Genomic DNA, 12,911 nt, shown 5'->3' with positions numbered 1-12,911 from the left:
TGAATTGGGCTGCTATAAACATTTGAGTGCAGCTGTCCTTGTGGTAAAATGATTTTTTTTCTTCTGGGTAGGTACCTAGTAATGGGATTGCCAGATCAAACAGAAAGTCTACTTTTAGCTCTTTGAGGATTCTCCATATTTCTTTCCAAAAAGGCAGGACTAGTTTGCAGTCCCACCGGCGGTGTATGTGTTTCCTTCTCTCTGCACCCCCCGCCAGCAGCTTCAGGCCTTGCATGAGAGCTATTCTCTTGGGTTAGGGCGACATCTCAGGGTGGCTTTGGCTTACACTTCTCGGATGCTTAGGGAATGACAAGAGCTGGGGCATCACACTCACTCTGCTGGTGCTGGGTGGGCTGGGCCTTGGACAGCTGCCAGTCCTAACTGAGACCCATCTAACACCTGGGCAGAATGATAGAACCAGTCAGTGGACGCAGCAGGGATCAGACGCCAGCTGAAGCCAGCCTGAGCTCTGGGGTTTATCTGACTGCCTCCTATACACAGGCATGCACGTGCGAACACACACACACACACACACACACACACACACACACACACACTCTCTCTCTCTCTCTCTCTCTCTCTCCTCGATTCTTCACGGGTCAGAAAATGCAAAGCAATAGGCTTCCTATATTTTGTGAAAACCTCAGACTTCCTTTTGTCCAATCAGGAGCTCTACCACATACAGCTGGAAAAACCCTCAGAGATTACCTTATATAAACCATCATTGTCCAGAGCAGCACTTCCCAACTGAAATATAATGCTAGCCACCTATATGATTTAAAATTTTCTAGAAACCACATTAAAAAAGTAAGAAGCAGGTGAGATTAATTTTAAAAATGTAATTTGTTCAGTTCAGTATATCTAAATTACTGTCCTCTCAATGATTATTAAGGAGATAGTTCATGTCCTTTTTGCCTTGTGTTCACAAGTCATTTACTTTCCTGCACATCTGCCACATGGCAAATGCTCTACAGCCACATGTGGCTGCTGTACCGGGCAGTGCAGGGAGAGGGCGCTGTTCTCCAGGTATCCCTCAGCTCAAGTGAATGTACAAGCTTTTGTGGAAAATTCCCCCAGAGAAAAATGTGAGATTGCTAGTAGTTGGGGGGAAACGCAGGATGGAGCAGGGTTTTTGGTTTGCTTTCTTGTTTTGGATGGGAAGACGTAAACTTGTTTACAGGTTGAAGATAGGAAACTACTGGCCAGGGTAGGTGGAGAAGAAAAGAGACGAGACATCCCTGAGGGAATGACATCCCAAAAGGGGGATGAGGAAAGGGACAAAGGCCTTGGTCCATCAGGGCTCAGAGAGTGGAGTGGCTGGGGAAACATTTTCCTGCCAGGACAGCTGCTCCTAGCAGCTGCCTCAGCACAAGTAGGTGGTCCTCTCTGACTTACTGGGACCAATTGCTGCCAGATGGATGGGTGGGGAGGTGGGCAGAGGATTCAGAAAGCCACATGCTATAAAGAGAGGACACAAAATCGTGGAAGGAGGTTGAGAGGAGAGGCTTGAGATTGTCCAGTCCTAAATCTGCCTGTACATAATTTTTCTAGAGTGTTTAATAAAAGGCCAGAGTTCTGTGCCCTTCCCAATGTACTGAATCCATATCTGCCCTGTGGGGTCTGGGGGAATCTGGATGTTTGCCAGGCTTCCCAGATGATGCAGGCAGCCCATCCTTCATCCTTTGGAGAACGCTGCGGGAATTCACCCCTTACTTTATCAGTGCTCAGAGGGTTGCAGGACAGTGAATTGAAAGAGCCTTAGGCTTGCCCAAGTCTCCAGGATCCCAGTTTCCCCTCCCACTCTCTCCTTCCACAGCAGAGCAGGGGCGACCTGTCGTTTGAAGGAGGGCAGTGGCACACGGTTTGGGTTCAGAGGAAATAAGGGAAAGCAAACAGGATGCCAACTTGGAGTGGTTCACAGGCAGATAGAGCTGACCTCAGTGCCTTTGGCAAGCCCTGCTTGGACCACACCCAGCTCTGCTTCTGTGGCGCCTCCTGCTCCTGCTAGGAGCTCAGATCTGTGTGGATTCAGGATGGAATCAGGACAGAGCAGGTTCTCCAAAGCTCTACGTGGTCTGGGCCCTCACCTACTCTTTCTGAAAATTACTTGCTGATGCATTCCAGCCAATATGGAAATTTATCAAAATTATTTCCATTGGGAGGTGAAGTGGAAACCATTTAAACATACAGTATTGAGTGCATTAATTGAAAATGTGATTATAAAATATAGTGCAAAAATCAAAAGAATTCTTGAAGGGGAGCTATATGTGTGATGATTATGTAATATGAATTATAATTTAAAATTTAAGTTGAATTATAAAATAGAAAAATAAATGGAGAAGGGACTCCAGATAAATAACATCATGCTAAGTTTCCTCATTGTTCATAAAAGGAACAATTTGGAAAATGTGTCTGAAGTATTAATTAATCAGACTTAATTGATTAATTCTAACTTAAAGGAAACCAGAAGTAGAGATAAAAATTGAATAAAGCTTTCAAAGAGGCAAAGAACAAATAAATGGGAATTAACCATAGAAATAGGAAGTATAAAAAGAAATAAGTAAAAGTAAGTATTACTTATATGACTAGTGTGAATGACTTGAACTTCTCTCCTTAAAAAGATTTTCTTTCAAGGATCTAACTGCTTATCATTTGCAAGAGATAAATAAAACAAAAAAGGTAAAATAAAGGGGTAGGTAGGAATTGATTATAAATAAGTCATGCTAGAATCATTCTCCAGTCATTCAGAAAATAAAATCTGTCCAGATTCTTACTTCATATCAAACACCAAAAATAAATTACAGACACACTAAGTTCAGGGAACAAAAGAAACAAATCATTTATAAATTAGAAGAAAATATAGCCACATATTTAATAGTTCTATAAATGTGGAAGAAACTTTGACAAAGGAAAAAAATCAATAAATTCAGGTTAAAAAAATCTTCATGTCAAAAAATTAAAATAAAAACAACAAATACATATGGCAGCCAAATATTAATTTAACAAGGAGGCTTTTTATAAATTAATGATAAGATGATGATTATCCCAATGGAAAAATGGGCAAACCTTCCAAAAACAAAATAAATCAACAAAACAACATTATATCCCACCTGTATGGAGAGGTTTGTTAGTGCAAGAAAAAAAAGGTGCCCTCAGCTGGGATTCTGAGAACTGAATAAAGGAGCCATTTACAAAGGTGGGCAGAGCTGGGAAAACAGCAAGGACTACTGAGGCACAGAAGCTGTCATCACCCCAGGCCTGCAGGGCAAGTGGAGGAAACCGTGGGGACTACCGGAGCCCATTGAGCACTGGCATTGTGACAGGTAGGCCACCTGACATGTTGTATAGTCACTGAGAAGCAAAAGCATGGAGGCGGGGGGGCAGGGGTTGGGGAGGAAAGGGGGCAGGGGGCAGGGAGGCAGGGGCAAGGGGAAGAAACCTCCTGGCCACTCTTTCCCCCTGCCGGTCTTCTGTTGGTGCTTCTCATATTCTGAACCCAACCAGACCCCAGAGGTCCAGAGAGCCTGGGGGGTGCTGTCTGAAGAGGTCAGTTCCCAGTTGCCATGGCCCTGTGTAGTTATTTTGCAGTCCAAGACTGGAAGAATTCCAACTTGGCTACACGCTTTGCCCATGAAATTTTTGAAAAGAGGTCTCACATTTTCATTTTACTCTGAGACCTACTAATAAGACAGCTGGTCTTAAATGCAAAGCCAGGCAGTAAAAATCAGGGAATGAATGGGTGGGGAAAAGTGGGCTAGAGAAAAACCTCAGTAGCAAATATTTTTTAAAAATTATAATTCAGGGCATAGTGGCTCACACACACAATCCCTGAACTTGGGGAAGCCCAAGTGGGAGGATTGCTTGAGCTCAGGAGTTCTAGATTAGCCTGGACAACATAGCAAGACAAACTCACTACAAAAAAAAAAAAAATTAGCTGGATGTGGTGAGCACCTGTAGCCCCAGCTACTCAGGAGGCTGAGGCAGGAGGATCACTTGAGCCCAGGAGCTTGAGGCTGCAGTGAGCTATAATTGCACTACTGTACTCCAGCCTGGGCAACAGAGAGAGACCCTGTCTCAAAAAGAAGAATACATAATTTAATGTGGGCTATAATTGAAGGCATAGCTATTCATATACATTACTGGGGGGATATTCACTACTGAAATTTGGTAATACTGATCAAAAGTATACATACCTTTTGACCCAAAACCCCATTTCTAGGAAATTACACTAAAAGTAAAAAGAGTAAAAATGTATGATAAAAAGAGCCATCAAAAAGTGGAAAATTATTAATTTAAGGATGATGGATGTTACAGCAGAATAATACAGAGTGTAGGGATTTTAAGAGACTTGGCTGAGATCACACAGATCATTTGTTCTGGAAGCAGGATCCAAATCCAAGTGCCTTGGCTCCTGGTGTGCACTCTAAGCCATGTACCAACCCACTGCCTTTTATATTTCCTCCAAGAGATCATCACAGACTCAAATAAAATTCCACGTACAAACTTGGCACCTTGATTAGGTTGGTGACAAAAATGAGAATGATTAGGGAGCTGGTTAACTATATAAATTCATAGAATGAAATTTCATGTATCCACTCAAAATGGTGTTTACAAAAGTTCCCAATGACATGAGGTAAAGTTTTATAGACACACACACACACATATGGTTTATATGTGTAAGTTTTCTATAGGTACATATAGGCATAGAAGGAAAATGATTGAAAGTGTTAGCATGGATTATCTCTGACATTATTATTTTTTCCTTTTTTTGAGACAGTCTCATTCTGTCACCCTTGGTAGAGTGCTATGGCGTCATAGCTCACAGCAACCTCCAACTCTTGTGCTCAAGCAATCCTCTTGCCTTAGCCTTCCAAGTATCTGGACTACAGGTGTCCACCACAATGCCCAGCTAGATTTTTTTTCCTACTTTTAGCAAAGATGGGGTCTCACTCTTGCTCAGGCTGGTCTTGAGCTACAGCTGGCCTCCCACAATGCTGGAATTACAGGTGTGAGCCACCAAGCTCAACCTGATTTGGTGTGATTTTAAGTTCTTCACGCCTTTCTGTGTTCTTCATGTTTTCCTGACTTTGTATTAGCACTATTCTATTTGCAGCATGAGGTCTTCTAACCTCAAGCCCCATTGTGTTACAGATAGGTGGCAGAGGCCCCAGGAGAGAGAGAGTGGCCATCCAGGACCAAGGAGTGGGTCAGACCCAGCAGGAGGAAAGCCCTTGTCTCTCAGCCTCCCAACGCGGCACTGTGAGCCCACCTCAAAGAGGAGTTGGCTGGACCACACAGAGCCCTCAAGGCCAGTGCGTACACAACGCACACAAGATGGACAGGCTGCTTGCCTACATTCCTGATATTCGGGAGATGCTAAGCCCTGTTCCTGAACACCTCGTGGCAAGACACCTACTGGTCGAGTTGCTGCGAGTCCTTTGGTGGCAGGCTTTCGGAAACAGGAAGTTAGTCTGTGCTTCAAGTTTTCCAACCTTTTCTCGAGAGGAAGTTGTAGAAGATTCCTGCAAAACAATTTCCATCTTTTATTCAGCAAGTTAGATAGGATAGACACATGTACTTAGAAAAATGGGATTTTGATGCTGTCCGTGGAAGTACCTACTGGATCTTCTCTGTCCTCTGCTAAATCCTTGCCCTCTATGAGAACCGCGATCATCCATTCATGCACATCCATTCATTTAATACAGAACACTGAATTAATATATATTACATCAGTGTTGCATGAATCTATCAGTTGTCACATGTCAAGTTCTTTGCTGGGCATAAGAAAGACAACTGGAACAAGACAGACAGACATGTTCATTTGGCGAAATAGCATTTTAAGGAGGGACGACAGACACTAAACTAGCAAACAAATAAAGGTGAAAGATTTACAGAGTCTGACAGGTGTGGTGGGGAGAAAGAACTAGAGAGTGACATGAATGGAAAGGCTGGGAGGTATGTTTTAGGGGGAAGGATCAAGTAAGTTACATCCTTCTGGAACAGCCGGCCCCTAGCAGGCACTTACACAGATTTGCTGGATGAGTGCTGCAGAAGTGAATTTCTAAGATGGAACCATCCATGCATTCTTGAGAGTATTATGGTTTTATTAATTATATTTCTGATTTATCTCCCTCCCTCCCTTTCTTTTTTTTTATTATATAGAAAAACTTTTTATTGTAGTGTAACATACCAAGTAACAAATCTAAATACATAGATTGATACCTTTTCTCAAACTGAAACCACCATGTAATGATCTTGCAGACTAAAACAATGGACAGTTGTCAGGACTGCAGGAGCCCCTCTTGTGCTCTCTTCCATCAGCAGTACTCCCACCACTCACTCCAAGGCTATCTAATTAATTGTCCTTCTTAAATTCTTATATGTCTATTTCTTTTTTTTTTTTTATTGTTGGGGATTCATTGAGGGTACAATAAGCCATGTTACACTGATTGCAATTGTTAGGTAAAGTCACTCTTGCAATCATTCTTGCCCCCATAAAGTGTGACACACACCAACGCCCCACCCCCCTCCCTCCGTCCCTCTGCTTCCCCCCCCATAACCTTAATTGTCATTAATTGCCCTCATATCAAAATTGAGTACATAGGATTCATGCTTCTCCATTCTTGTGATGCTTTACTAAGAATAATGTCTTCCACGTCCATCCAGGTTAATATGAAGGATGTAAAGTCTCATTTTTTTTAATGGCTGAATAGTAATCCATGGTATACATATACCACAGCTTGTTAATCCATTCCTGGGTTGGTGGGCATTTAGGCTGTTTCCACATTTTGGCGATCGTAAATTGAGCTGCAATAAACAGTCTAGTACAAGTGTCCTTATGATAAAAGGATTTTTTTCCTTCTGGGTAGATGCCCAGTAATGGGATTGCAGGATCAAATGGGAGGTCTAGCTTGAGTGCTTTGAGGTTTCTCCATACTTCCTTCCAGAAAGGTTGTACTAGTTTGCAGTCCCACCAGCAGTGTAAAAGTGTTCCCTTCTCTCCACATCCACGCCAGCATCTGCAGTTTTGAGATTTTGTGATGTGGGCCATTCTCAACTGGGGTTAGATGATATCTCAGGGTTGTTTTGATTTGCATTTCTCTGATACATAGAGATGACGAACATTTTTTCATGCGTTTGTTAGCCATTCGTCTGTCATCTTTAGAGAAAGTTCTATTCATGTCTCTTGCCCATTGATATATGGGATTGTTGGCTTTTTTCATGTGGATTGAGTTCTCTATAGATCCTAGTCATCAAGCTTTTGTCTGATTGAAAATATGCAAATATCCTTTCCCATTGTGTAGGTTGTCTCTGCTTTGGTTATTGTCTCCTTAGCTGTACAGAAGCTTTTCAGTTTAATGAAGTCTCATTTGTTTATTTTTGTAGTTGTTGCAATTGCCATGGCAGTCTTCTTCATGAAGTCTTTCCCCAGGCCAATAACTTCCAGTGTTTTTCCTATGCTTTCTTGGAGGATTTTTATTGTTTCATGTCTTAAATTTAAGTCCTTTATCCATCTTGAATCAATTTTTGTGAGTGGGGAAAGGTGTGGGTCCAGATTCAGTCTTTTACATGAGGACATCCAGTTCTCCCAACACCATTTATTGAATAGGGAGTCTTTCCCCCAAGGTATGTTCTTGTTTGGTTTATCAAAGATTAGGTGGTTATAAGATGTTAGTTTCATTTCTTGGTTTTCAATTCGATTCCAAGTGTCTATGTGTCTGTTTTTGTGCCAGTACCATGCTGTCTTGACCACTATGGCTTTGTAGTACAGACTAAAATCTGGTATGCTGATGCCCCCAGCTTTATTTTTGTTACAAAGAACTGCCTTAGCTATACGGGGTTTTTTCTGGTTCCATACAAAATGCAGAATCATTTCTTCCAAATCTTGAAAGTACGATGTTCGTATTTTGATAGGAATGGCATTGAATAGGTAGATTGCTTTGGGAAGCATAGACATTTTATAGATTGCTTTGGGAAGTATAGAAGAAAAGAAATATCCAAAATCAAATCAGAGATCAATGAAATTGAAAACAAAAGAATCATTCAGAAAATTAATGAAACAAGGAGTTGGTTTTTTGAAAAAATAAATAAAATAGATAAACCATTGGCCAGACTAACAAGGAATAGAAAAGTAAAATCTCTAGTAACCTCAATCAGAAATGATAAAGGGGAAATAACAACTGATCCCACAGAGATACAAGAGATCATCTCATTTTAACAATGTTGATTCTTCCCGTCCATGAGCATGGTATGTTCTTCCATTTGTTAATATCCTCTGCTATTTCCTTTCTGAGGATTTCATAGTTTTCTTTATAGAGGTCCTTCACCTCCTTCATTAGGTATATTCCTAGGTATTTCATTTTCTTTGAAACTATGGTGAAGGGAGTTGTGTCCTTAATAAGCTTCTCATCTTGACTGTTATTGGTGTATACAAAGGCTACTGACTGGTGGACATTGATTTTATATCCGGAAACATTACTGTATTTTTTGATGACTTCTAGGAGTCTTGTGGTTGAGTCTTTGGGGTTCTCTAAGTATAAGATCATGTCGTCAGCAAAGAGGGAGTTTGGCCTCCTCTGCTCCCATTTGGATTCCCTTTATTTCCTTGTCTTGCCTAATTGTATTGGCTAGAACTTCCAGCACTACGTTGAATAGTAAAGGTGACAGAGGACAACCTTGTCTGGTTGCAGTTCTAAGAGGAAAAGCTTTCAGTTTTACTCCATTCAGTAAAATATTGGCTGTGGGTTTGTCATAGATAGCTTCAATCAGTTTTAGAAATGTGCCACCTATGCCTATACTCTTCAGTGTTCTAATTAGAAAAGGATGCTGGATTTTATCAAATGCTTTTTCTGCATCTATTGAGAGGATCATGTGATCTTTATTTTTCCTCTGTTACTATGGTGGATAACGTTTATGGACTTGCGTATGTTAAACCAGCCTTGCTTCCCTGGGATGAAGCCTACTTGATCATGATGAATGACTTTTTTGATGATAAGCTGTAATCTATTGGCTAGGATTTTGTTGAGAATTTTTGCGTCTATGTTCATGAGTGAGATTGGTCTGAAATTCCCCTTTTTGTTTGGGTCTTTTCCTGGTTTTGGTATCAGGGTGATGTTTGCTTCACAGAATGTGTTGGGGAAGATTCCTTCTTCCTCAATTTTTTGGAATAATTTCTGCAGTACAGGAATAAGATCTTCCTTGAAGGTTTGATAGAATTCTGGAGTGAAGCCATCTGGACCAGGGCATTTTTTGATTGGAAGATCTTTTATTGTTTCTTTGATCTCAGTGCTTGAAATTGGTCTGTTCGGGAGCTCTATTTCTTCCTAGCTGAGTCTAGGGAGAGAGTGGGATTCCAAATATTCATCCATTTCTGTCACATTGTCAAATTTCTGGGCGTGGAGTTTCTGGTAGTATTCAGAGATGATCTCTTGTATCTCTGTGGGATCAGTTGTTATTTCCCCTTTATCATTTCTGATTGAGGTTACTAGAGATTTTACTTTTCTATTCCTCGTTAGTCTGGCCAATGGTTTATCTATTTTATTTATTTTTTCAAAAAACCAACTCCTTGTTTCATTAATTTTCTGAATGATTCTTTTGTTTTCAATTTCATTGATCTCTGATTTGATTTTGGATATTTCTTTTCTTCTACTGAGTTTAGGTTTAGATTGTTCTTCTTTTTCCAATTCCGTAAGATCTCTTGTGAGATTGTTGATGCACTCTCTTTCTGTTTTTCGGATGTAGGCATCTAAAGCGATGAATTTTCCTCTCAAAACTGCTTTTGCAGTATCCCACAGGTTTTGGTAGCTTGTGTCTTCATTGTTGTTATGCTCAAGGAAGTTAAAGATTTCCTGTTTTATTTCTTCCTGCACCCATGTGTTATTCAACAGAAGATTGTTTAATTTCCATGCCTTTGTGTGGGGTCGAGCATTTTTGTTAGAGTTGAGTTCCACCTTTAGTGCCTTATGGTCTGAGAAGATACAAGGTAAAATTTCAATTCTTTTGATTCTGTTGATATTTGTTTTGTGTCCCAGGATATGATCAATTTTGGAGAATGTTCCATGGGGTGATGAGAAGAATGTATATTCTTTATCTTTGGGCTGGAGTGTTCTATATGCGTCTATCAAGCACAGTTGTTCTAGGGTCTCATTTAAATCTCTTACATCTTTGTTTAATTTCTCTTTAGAGGATCTGTCCAGCTCTGTAAGAGGAGTGTTAAAGTCCCCTGTTATGATGGTATTATCAGATATCATATTGCTCAGACTGAGTAAGGTCTGTTGCAAGAATCTGGGAGCATTTAAATTGGGTGCATAAATATTTAGAATTGAAATGTCTTCTTGTTGTATTTTTCCCTTGACAATATAAAGTGACCATCTTTGTCTTTTTTGACTTTAGTTGCTTTAAATCCACATGTATCTGAAAATAAGATTGCAACTCCTCTTTTCTTCTGAATTCCATTTGCCTGAAAAATTGTCTTCCAACCCTTGACTCGGAGCTTTAATTTGTCTTTTGAAGCCAGGTGTGTTTCTTGCAGACAGCAAATGGATGGCTTGTGTTTTTTAATCCAGTCAGCCAATCTATGTCTCTTCAGTGGGGAATTCAAGCCATTAACATTTATGGAGATAATTGATAAGTGTGGTAGTATTCTATTCGTCTTATTTTGTGAGAGTCCATTGCTTAGTTTTATCTTTTGCATCAGTGTGGAGGTTAGGTTCTGTCCTTTATTTTCTGAGTTCTTACTTTGCTGCTGATCCATTGTGGTGGTCGGTGTGCAGAACAGGTTGAAGTATTTCCTGTAGAGCTGGTCTTGTGCCGAATTTCCTCAATGTTTGTATATCCGTAAATGATTTGATTTCTCCGTCAGTTTTGAAGCTTAGCTTAGCAGGATACAGAATTCTGGGCTGGAAATTGTTCTGTTGAAGTAGATTAAAGGTAGATGACCATTGTCTTCTTGCCTGGAAAGTTTCATTAGAGAAGTCTGTGGTCACTCTGATGGATTTGCCCCTGTAGGTGAACTGGCGCTTACTCCTGGCAGCTTGCAGAATCTTTTCTTTTGTCTTGACTTTGGACAGGTTCATCACAATGTGTCTTGGAGAAGCTCGGTTAGAGTTGAGGTGACCTGGGGTCCGATATCCCTTTGAAAGCAGTGTGTCGGAATCTTTGGTGATATTTGGGAAATTTTCTCTTATAATATTCTCTAGTATGGCTTCCATTCCTCTGGGGCATTCTTCTTCCCCTTCTGGAATTCCTGTAACTCGTATGTTGGAACGCTTCATAAAGTCCCATAATTCTGACAGTGAACGTTCTGCTTTCTCTCTCTTCTTTTCTGCCTCTTTTACTATCTGAGTTATCTCAAGAACTTTGTCTTCTACCTCTGAAATTCTTTCTTCTGCATGGTCTAACGTGTTGCCGATACTTTCCATTGCATCTTTAAGTTCCCTAATTGACTGTTTCAGTTCCTTCAGCTCTGCTATATCCGTTTTATATTCTTCATATCGTTCATCTCTTATTTCTTTTTTTGGATTTCCTTTTGGTTATTTTCCACTTTATTAGCAGTTTCCTTCATTGTTTCCATCATTTCTTTCATTGTTTTCAACATGTGTATTCTAAATTCCCTTTCTGTCATTCCTAACATTTCTTTATAGGTGGAATCCTCTGCAGTAGCTACCTCATGGTCCCTTGGCGGGGTTGTTCTGGACTGGTTCTTCATGTTGCCTGGAGTTTTCTGCTGATTCTTCCTCATGAGTGATTTCTTTTATCTGTTTCCTTGCCCTAATTTTCCTTTCACTTCCTCTTGCTCTTTAAGTTCTCGTGCCTGTGGGAGTTGTGGGCGGGTTTAGACGGATTGAACATATGCGACCACTTGCCGGTTTTCCACTGTTTTGGTCCTCTTCTTGGGGTCCAGAAGTCTCTCGCTGACTCCCTGTATCCTCGCAGGGGTGATGATAGGCAGATCCCACCAGCCAGAGATGCCTGGAGTCCTATCTCCCCAGACTCACGGTGCCCAGATGCAAGGAAGCTGTTACTCGACCGCCATCTTGCTCCGCCCCCTCCCTCCCTTTCTGTTTTTTTAAGATATGATCTCATTCTGCCACAAGGGCTAGAGCACAGTGGTGGGTCATAGCTCACTGCCTCCTAAGTATTAATAGCTAAAACTATAAGAACACTTCGCTGCAACTGGCCAATTTTTTTGTTAGAGAGACAGGCATTTCCTGTGTTGCTCAGGCTGGTCTTGACTCTTGGCCTCAAGTGATGCTCCCGCCTTGGTCTCCCAGAGTGCATTACAGGTATGAGCTACCATGTCCAGCCTATTTTGCTGATTTCTATATGCAAAGATTTAATTTAGGGCTTTAAAAATCTTAACTTAAATTTGCTGAAGTTTCTTCTTATTCTTCTACCTTTCTACATTTTGAACAAATTTTCTTCGATCCTTTGTATACTAACAATTTAGAAAAATCTTTTCTAATGTTGGGTTTATAAACAGTACATTAAACATACTTGAACTTATTTCCCAAGCTGAGCCAATTGAGGCTTTTACTTTCCTTCCTATCCTTACTCAGGATTTTAGGAATAGAGGGGCATAGGAATAGAGATGAATTATAAGGATGATGACATTAGTTTTTACTTCTCTTCCTAGATTGTTTTTATGTTGTTATTCTATTTCATAATTTAATTAAGCCCAATGATCTTGACTTAATTTTTAGTTACATGGATTGTATTATCACTATCATAATCCTGAAGAGTGTGGGGTGGGTGGGTGTTCTTTCAGGAAAGCTCTCCGAATGTTTGCATTTCTGAGAATGTCTCTCTGTGATTTTTGCATTACAGTGATTGGTTGAGCATAGATTCTTTGGATACTGGTTTCTCCACCTGGAAACTCCAGATGGCTTAATTGCTCTCTGGAACTTAGTATT

At 40.6% G+C, this 12,911-nt stretch overlaps 2 protein-coding genes across 2 annotated transcripts in view; both read right to left on the bottom strand.

The window, feature by feature from the left end:
- LOC128588739 (uncharacterized) overlaps nucleotides 1-12,911 on the bottom strand; it is a 90,210-nt gene that overhangs the window by 1,018 nt on the left and 76,281 nt on the right. The window lies entirely within an intron of this gene.
- LOC128589157 (pro-interleukin-16-like) overlaps nucleotides 1-12,911 on the bottom strand; it is an 82,498-nt gene that overhangs the window by 47,439 nt on the left and 22,148 nt on the right. Inside the window, 1 exon segment of the mRNA XM_053596072.1 lies at nucleotides 5,417-5,522. Coding sequence (XP_053452047.1) covers nucleotides 5,417-5,522 — 106 coding nt within the window.

Source organism: Nycticebus coucang, chromosome 6, assembly GCF_027406575.1.
Source record: "Nycticebus coucang isolate mNycCou1 chromosome 6, mNycCou1.pri, whole genome shotgun sequence".
Taxonomy (NCBI): domain Eukaryota; kingdom Metazoa; phylum Chordata; class Mammalia; order Primates; family Lorisidae; genus Nycticebus; species Nycticebus coucang.
This window is presented reverse-complemented; position numbering and strand designations above follow the sequence as displayed.